General features: G+C 38.4%; 1 protein-coding gene across 1 annotated transcript in view; it reads right to left on the minus strand.

Annotated features, from left to right (window-relative positions):
* Nucleotides 1-7,317, minus strand: part of LOC121415364 (dynein heavy chain 8, axonemal-like) — a 112,364-nt gene extending 105,047 nt beyond the window's left edge. Inside the window, exons 1-2 of the mRNA XM_041608547.1 lie at nt 7,036-7,317; nt 199-333 (exon numbers count right to left, since the gene is read on the minus strand). Coding sequence (XP_041464481.1) covers nt 199-333; nt 7,036-7,194 — 294 coding nt within the window. The 5' untranslated portion in view covers nt 7,195-7,317. The remainder of the gene's footprint in view (nt 1-198; nt 334-7,035) is intronic.
* Between the last annotated feature and the right edge of the window lie 1,955 nt (nt 7,318-9,272).

Genomic DNA, 9,272 nt, shown 5'->3' on the forward strand with positions numbered 1-9,272 from the left:
TCCAATACTTTCAAGGTCTACAAGAATTTGTCTTCATTGAATCAAACAATTTATGGAGTTAAAGTTTGATTACTATTTAAAAGCTTTTGATCTGCAGTTTAAAAGTATATAAAATACCAAAATATTTTTATGCCAATTTCAGCTGAGTGGTCACATAACTATAACTCTACTACATAAACACACGTTTGCTTGAATTACCTTGACAGAATCCAAGATGAATTCCTCAACAGAAGCTAGGTCCATATCAAGATAACTCCCTACCATGCCAAGCAAGTACTTGTGAGTGGGAGATATCCGGATTCTGCGCATTTCTCTTGCCTCTCTTGCTCGTGCCTACAGGGAAATCAGAGTCTTATTATTATTTCATTAAAGGGGAATCCAACCCAAATAAAAACTTGTTTTTATAAGGAAAAGAAAAATCAGACAAGTTGATTGGTAAAAGTTTGAACAATATTGGACAAACATCAAGAAAGTTATGAATTTTTAAAAGTTGTAAATATTGGTAATCACTATACCCATGGAGACTTCAATTGGCCGCATATGGGATGTGATAGTGATGTAAGGCAAGGACTACTCTTCCATGTACTCCAATACACATTATGGCTAAAATGTCATTTTTCCCAAAAGTTTTATTTCAAATTATATTTTTCTTTCATGAGGACATAAAACAATATACTCCCTGGGTTATATTTAGATTACTGCCCCAGGGGAATGGGTACTTAGGAGAAAACCACAAATCCCTGATAATAAAGTACATGGCCTATGGGAAAGTTGTCCTTGCCCCTTGTCATAATTTACTTACTCAATTGCCAATTTGAAATCTACATAGTATTAGTGATCTCAATTTTAAAGCAGCTATAACTTCCTTATTACTTGTCCGATTTCTTTCAAACTTTCACCATTCTGTTTAATTTATTTTTCTCCTTCCCAACACAACTTTTATGGCCAAGGCTGGATTCCCCTTTAAGTAAGATCAGAGAATATGAGTGGGCATTTATTTCATTAAAGGGGAATCCAACCCAAACAAGTGGAATGCCTCTGGCCGTCTCACCTGCATCACGCGGTTCAATATAGCAGCAGTGCTGACTTTGAATACTACTCTAACTCGCACAAGATGTTCAGTGATACATGGTTACTCTTATGTCCACTTTTTATGAACGAGACCAATAAACTTACAGAGATATGATGGTTATTCAACAAAAAACCCCAACATGGCCAAAGTTCATTGACCATACATGACCTTTGACCGTGATCATGTGACCTGAAACTCACACAGGATGTTCAGTGATACTTGATTACTCTTATGTACAAGTTTCATGAATCAAATCCATAAACTTTCAAAGTTTTGATGGTAATTCAACAGATAAACCCAATTCGGCCAAGGTTCATTGACCTTTGACCTTGGTCATGTGACCTGAAACGCGCACAGGATGTTCAGTGATATTTGATTACTCATATGTCCAAGTTTAATGAACTAGACTAATAAACTTTCAAAGTTATGATGGTAATTCAACAGATACCCCCAATTCGGCCAAAGTTCATTGACCCTAAATGACCTTTGACCTTAATCATGAGACCTGAAACTTGCACAAAATATTCAGTGATGCTTGATTACTATTATGTCCAAGTTTCATGAATCATATCCATAAACTTTCAAAGTTATGATGGGAATTCAACAGGTATCCCCAATTCGGCCAAAGTTCATTGACCCTAAATGACCTTTGACCTTGGTCATGTGACGTGAAACTCATGCAGGATATTCAGTGATACTTGATTAACCTTATGTCCAAGTTTCATGAACTAGGTCCATATATTTTCCAAGTTATGATGACATTTCAAAAACTTAACCTCAGGTTAAGATTTCGATGTTGATTCCTCCAACATGGTCTAAGTTCATTGACCCTAAATGACCTTTGACCTTGGTCATGTGACATGAAACTTTAATAGGATGTTCAGTAATACTTGATTAACCTTATGGCCAAGTTTCATGAACTAGGTCCATATACTTTCTAAGTTATGATGTCATTTCAAAAACTTAACCTCAGGTTAAGATTTGATGTTGACGCCGCCGCCGCCGTCGCCGCCGCCGTCGGAAAAGCGGCGCCTATAGTCTCACTCTGCTTCGCAGGTGAGACAATAAAAACTTGTTTTTATAAGGAAAAGAAAAATCAGACAAGTTGATAGGTGAAAGTTTGAACAATATTGGACAAACAACAAGAAAGTTATGAATTTTTAAAAGTTGTAAATATTGGTAATCACTATACCCATGGAGACTTCAAATTGGCCGCATATGGGATGTGATAGTGATGTAAGGCAAGGACTACTCTTCCATGTACTCCAATACACATTATGGCTAAAATGTCATTTTTCCCCAAAGTTTTATTTCAAATTATATTTTTCTTTCATGAGGACATAAAACAATATACTCCCTGGGTTATATTTAGATTACTGCCCCAGGGGAATGGGTACTTAGGAGAAAACCACAAATCCCTGATAATAAAGTACATGGCCTATGGGAAAGTTGTCCTTGCCCCTTGTCATAATTTACTTACTCAATTGCCAATTTGAAATCTACATAGTATTAGTGATCTCAATTTTAAAGCAGCTATAACTTCCTTATTACTTGTCCGATTTCTTTCAAACTTTCACCATTCTGTTTAATTTATTTTTCTCCTTCCCAACACAACTTTTATGGCCAAGGCTGGATTCCCCTTTAAGTAAGATCAGAGAATATGAGTGGGCATTGCTGCTAATGGTGGTTAAAAAAAATTAAACTACCACCAATCTCACTCTCTTTCCTTAGCTTATTTAACATGTGAGGATAGCACTTACCAACCTTAGTATTATCTTGTGCTTTAAGAAAACTCGGGGGAGAGGGTGGGGTTACTTTTCAAAGAGCAGAGGAGTTTAATCGCGTATCCATGCACACACACGTGACCAAAAAATATGGAGCACCTTCACATGTAGAAGGGCATCGATCATTTTTAAATACCGGTAATTTTCATCCTTAATTCTTCTGCAGTAGTGTGATGCATGACTATGATGTATCTGAGCAATAGATGCCCCTCCCCCCAAAAAATAATAATGGTACTTCTGGGGCCCGTTGCATAAAACTTTTTACCTGAGAAAACTCAGGTTGTTTTTACCGGAGTTTTTGCCCTGTGTTAAAGTCAATGGCAGAAATCAGACTAACCTTAGTTTTCAGTGTTTACCAGTTTTCTCAGGTACAAAGTTTTATGCAACAGGCCCCTGGTATTTCAGAATGGTCCCAGCAGCAAGCAAGGCTGGCAAAATGGCCCCCCAATTAAAGGCACACTGTATTCCATTGTACTTCTCAAATCCAAAATACAATAGTCTGTACAAGCAATGGAAAAAGCACATCACTGCAGCTGTACTGGAAACCAGTCCCACTGACCCAAATTTCCCAAGACTTATTTTTTGCAGTCTTCATCAAGCATTGGTACAGAGCCAACTACTTGAACTCTGTGGTGTACCATCACCTGTTTGACTAAGATCTGAAAGTGCTAAAACAGCATCTGCTCTTACAACACAAAGGAAAAATTTGTAATGAAAAAAATCATTTTTTTTAATTACTTCATTTTGAATTAGGAACACATTTCATGAAGTAAAGAAACTTTGATATACTTAAGCCAATACATATTAACCTTATTCGTTCAATTTGAACTAATATGAGTTTTTAAGAGAAATGATGCCAATGGTGACTGGTCTTTATTTTGCTGCAGAAAATATTATTTACACCACTAGAAAAAAAATTGCATTGAGGTGGCAGCTCACTGGAGCCTTTTTTTGTAGCTGGGTCCAGTGAGCAGCCTCCCTAGATGTACAAAATGCAGGTCTTTGAAGGAGATTGAAATCTCCTAAATTTTTTGACATGGCATTTAATGAAGTCATCACCATTGACAGATTTTATTGGTTTTCTACAGAATATTATTATGTCTACTTTTAATAGTATGGAGTGACATTGATTCTTAGTCAGAAATGTGCTTTTTGCTCTCTAGATAGGCGGCCGTCCACTGAGGTAGGGGCGGCCGCACGCTGGATCCCCAACACCATTATGAAAAATGGACTCTATCGACCACATAGATCCAGATATAGACTAGATTCAGTCTAGTTGGTGAATAATTAAACGTTTGCCTTGTGTTTAATTAGTTAGTATATTGACTCTGCATTGATGGTACCATACTGAACTTTGTGTGAGTCTATTATTGATAGAATATAATCAGCAAAGTCCCTTCAAGCAGCAGCACAATCATGGGCGGAAGTCTCACCCCAAAAGTAGGGGGGACCAGGGGCTGGAAAATCTCCCCCCCCCAAAAAAAAAGGTTATCACCTAAAATGTAAGGTCAATTTAACCAAAAAAAAAATTGATGAAAAGCAAGCGCAAAAAAAAAAGGGTTATCACCAAAATTATGTGTAGTATTTTGATTGTGAAAGATATGTTTCTCTCCATGCGCACACTGGACCCAGGACTCAGTATCTGCTGTTAATAACGATATCTGCCGGTAGATACTGTATCCACCAGTGGAGCTTATACTAAGGCCCGGGCTTTACTCTAGACACCTAATCTCTACTAGCCTAGGGTCTTACGTTAGGGGTTAGACTCTACTTGTTTCAGAGAATTCTCAACTTGAAAAAAATGATTTTAGAATTGTCTCTTTTTTCAAAAGTTCAATCAAGGTCATGATGTCACCAATTTATACTGTCTGATTATTCAGTTCTTCTCCTTGATACCAATAATCTAACAAAGTCCATTGGCATAAGAATCTAAGTTAGATATAGATTCTTAACAGCAAGGCTCCACACTAACTTTTTTTCTTGGTGGCCCAAACAATCTACCAAAATCATCAATTTCATATTTTTGGTGGCCCTAAAACTATAGAAAACATTACAATTTATCAAAACTTTGGTAGCCCAACCGGGCCACCAAGTGTTGGCTTTTACAAAATTTTGGTGGCCCGACTCTCATTTTTGGTTGCCCCTGGCCACCGGGCCACTGCTAATGTCGAGCCCTGCTTAACAGTAACATGGTCATTAACATTCTAGATCTAGACCTATATTCTTTTCAAGAGTAGGCTCTAGATTCTAGATCTACATGTAGACCCTCTAACCTCTATGACTACAGAGTCCAGATTCCACTTTCTAGACTAGAAACATTAGGCCTAGATCTAACAGGACTGTATATATTATAGGCCTAGATCTAGAATCTACTCCTCTACATTAACAGGTCTAATGTTGTTAGATAAGGTCTAATATCTAACGTTAGATCTAAGCCTATACAGTGCGTCCCCCAAAAAACTACACTTTTTAAATGGCCGCCAAATAAAAAATGTAGCACTCTAGGGAAAACTACTTACATATATGAAAAGCCAATAAAGTCACCTTTCGAATGACGCCAAAAAGTTGGAAAAATATTCATGCTTGAGCGAGCACTGCCCACTGAAACAAAGGGTATGAAAATTAGGGTGGGCTGGAATTAGCCTTCCAATTTATGTCACCTTTGGAGAGGCAAATCCTTTCGAACTTGCAAAGTCAAGGGCGTTGTGATAAATTAATGATCAACCGTGACCAGTTTTGGTTGCATAAGCAAATTTGATGAATTATTAAATTGAACTTTAATGCATGAATGAACACAAATTACACTTTTTGGGCAGATTTCAACTTTATTATTTGGATCTCTTTTTGGGCAGCATTTCAACTTTATCATGTGGATTTCAGCAATGTGTTCATGGAAGTCGGGAGAATAGGGGATGGTATTGGACTTCAATGGGAGAAGGAGGTTGATGGAATAAGGGTCAACAGAACATTCAGCCCCTCCCTCTTTCCCGCCCTCCCCTCCTGTTGAGAGACTGATGGCTATTGTCATGTACGCGTGAAGTCCGAGAGCAGAATGTTGATTTAATGATTAGTTCTGAATTAGGGCATCAATTTTTTCCTAATTTATCAGTCAATCAACTCATTCAATGTGCAATGTAATCAATCAAACATTCATTTTTTTTCAATAAATTATTTCATTAATCATCAAAATCATTAAATTTCTTAGTAATCATTCAATAAAAAAAAATGACCATCAGCCCCCGGTCACATGGCAGTTTTTTTTGAATAGGCATGAATAGTTTTCTAACTTTCTGACTTTATTGGCTTTTCATATCTAGATTCTATAGTATAAGTCTTCCCCCCACCCCCCAGAAAAAAAATGCTATTATTTTTATTTGGCAGCCATTTAAAAAATGTGTAGTTTTTTGTGGGATGCACTGTATAGTAGACTTCTTAGTTAGACCTCTACATTAGATCTAGATAGTTTAGACTAGATCAAGCACATGGCCTGGGGGGGGGGGCGTTGGGGGCAGTCGCCCCCCAAAAAGAAACAAAAAAGAAGGGGAAAAGGAGAAAAAGCGAAAGGAGGAAAGGAGATAAGGGAAGAAGGGTAGGCTAGGCTATAGCTTTCTTGTTTTTTCTTTCTTTCTTGTTTTTTACACTAAACATATGATGGTGGTCGCCAAGTCTGCGCACCTAACAATTTGATTTTGAGTTAATAAGATTTTAAGGACGTTAGGCCCTACACAATACACAGTTGTGTTTGTGCACATCATGATCTGCGCATATTTTACACTCTGTGCGCCGACGTCACAATGGATGAACTGGTGATTTAATCAGCTGTAACGACACTTAGAGTGATTGACTGTGTGTAGTCACCCTAATTCAAAGACTGCAATAGGCCTAGGCCCTAGATCTAGAAATAGATCCTACTAGGCCTAGTTAGATTTAATCTTCTAAGAACCTACTTTTTTCTTTAGATATAATTAATATTTCCTAACATTTTGTACTAAAAATGATGAAAATTTGCTTGTATAATTTTTCCAAATGACGTCTTTCTAAAAAAAAATTGATCGTCCGGACACACACAACCACAGGCACAACGTAAAAAAAATTGACAAACGACCCGTCCGGGCAGACAATTGAGCAAAATGGTCTGGACAAATCTGATGACATGGGAAATGACATTGACAAGCCCACCTGTTTTTCCTTTAGAGTTTCCGCCTGCAGTGCCCCAACCACACTCTTGCGTTGTATACGAAGCCTGCCTGCACCTCCCGGGAAGATGGACTGTCGCCTCTCGCTCGGGCCGGGGCCATGTCCGCCAGGGTCGAGATGATGATGATCGTGATTCGACATCTTTCAGATCAGGACTGTTGAGATAATGGCCAGCAGTATTCAGTTGAGTCGTACTAGCAATTTTAGCATTAGTTTAAACACATAAATTTCGTTTTCAAAGTCTTAATGTAGGTGGACTAAAAGTTAAAACAAACAATCAGTACCGTACCGTACATGCAGCCGAGCTCTGATGTGAAAAAGGGCAAGGAACATCTATGTTCATGATCGATATCAGCATATTGGTAAAGCGCGCAATTTTGCGCATATATACCGCGTGCGTATACGCGAATATTACTGTTGCGCGAATTAAGTTAGTTGGATAGAGGTTGCGCATATTTAGGCGGTGCGCGTACGTGCTGAATTTGCAGACGACCTCTCACATCGATATTATATCGTACCCAGCGCCCCGGCATGCGATGATCGATTATGTTATGAATCTCCTTGAAATTGAGATTTCGCTGATAAAATTCAATTTCCAATAGATGCCCCAGCTAGTAAGGCGACCGGGGGACTGGGCCAACGTGGCAGTGGTCGGGTTGGTCGCGGTCGTGATCGATATTGAGCCAACGTCGAGCCAACGTTAGCATTTTGAGTTTGCGCGACGTTGGATCGGGCGTTGGATAATGGTCAGCTGTGTAACGTTGGCCCAACGTCGGCAGTAGTCGGGTTGGTCGCGGTCGCAAAGCCAACGTCGAGCCAACATTGGGCCAACGTTGGCATTTTGAGTGCGTGCGACGTTGGGTAATGGCCATCTGTCTAACGTTGACCCAACGTCGACATTTGGTCGGGTTTGTCGGGGTCGTCGTAAAGCCACCGTCGCGAGCCAACATTGGGTAAACGTTTGCATTTTGAGTGCGCGCTACATTGTGTATAACGTTATTGACCCATTAATCCGCATACTTAAAAACATTTAAGAGGTAAGTTTTACTTGCATGACTATTCTGGTTATTTGTAAATGATGGGAAATTTTTCAATATATAATTAATCAAAATCAACTTTTAAGACTTTTGGGACAATGGGATGTAAAACCTCTTTATGCCGCCCCCTTCATTCACTAATACCAATCAAATAATGATTTATCGGATTTTTTCCCGCAATCGCTATTGCCAACGTTTGCCCAACGAAGTTGCTATCGTGGAATTCATGATCAATTGTAAACGATCATGTTTGAAATGCAATTTTTGTAAGAATATATTTTTAAAAAAAAATTTGCTATGATATTCTTGTCATTGAATAAAATGTATTTAAGTATGAATAAAAACTATATGTAATGTTATGAATATAATTTGAAGGCTATTGAATTTCAGAATCTAATTAAAATATATCTTTTTGCAAACACTAACCATGAAAAACATACTCGCTACGAAAATGTGTATATATCCCCGATTATCGTTGTTGTTTTTAGTGTCGTTGTTGTTAGTGTAGGATGATAGGATTGTAGTTGTAGGAATAGGTATTATACACTATGAAAATTAGGGTTTACTAATACTATAGTATCAAATTGATACTTAAAGTGCAAGAGGCTTTCAGTATGAGTGATACGGAGCCTTTTTTATTGGCTTAAAGTTAGTTACTGGTTGGTTGGTGGTTGGGTATAAGTTGGCTAAACGTTGGTTTAACGTTGGCCAACGTTGGACCAACATCATACCTTTGAGGTTGGGCCAACGTTGACCCGACGGCAAAAATAACGTTGGCCCAACGTTACACCTCCGACATTGGCCCGAAGTATAACTGCAAAGGTTAATTGGCCCAACGAAACATTGTTATCTGGGACAGAGTAACACCGTATAAAGGAAAGGGGGAGGAAAGGGGGGCATGTCTTTGCACCTTAGAATATAACTGGAGATTGATTGATTGGTTGGTTGATTGATTAATTGATTGATTGATTGATTGATGTATGCTGTATGTTTATAAGTTGATGCATGGCATCTCTGACTCTAGGAAAGGAGGACTAGGCCATTCACAATCGAGTTATAATGTATCTTAGAACTGTCTATACCAGAAAATGTGGTTTCAGCACCTTCTGTAAATTCTTTTGAGAATCGGCTTGATATATATAATCAGTGGAAGGATATTGCTTCTGTGTATGACTTTGCAAA

Source organism: Lytechinus variegatus, chromosome 5 (assembly GCF_018143015.1).
Source record: "Lytechinus variegatus isolate NC3 chromosome 5, Lvar_3.0, whole genome shotgun sequence".
NCBI classification, from domain to species: Eukaryota; Metazoa; Echinodermata; class Echinoidea; order Temnopleuroida; family Toxopneustidae; genus Lytechinus; species Lytechinus variegatus.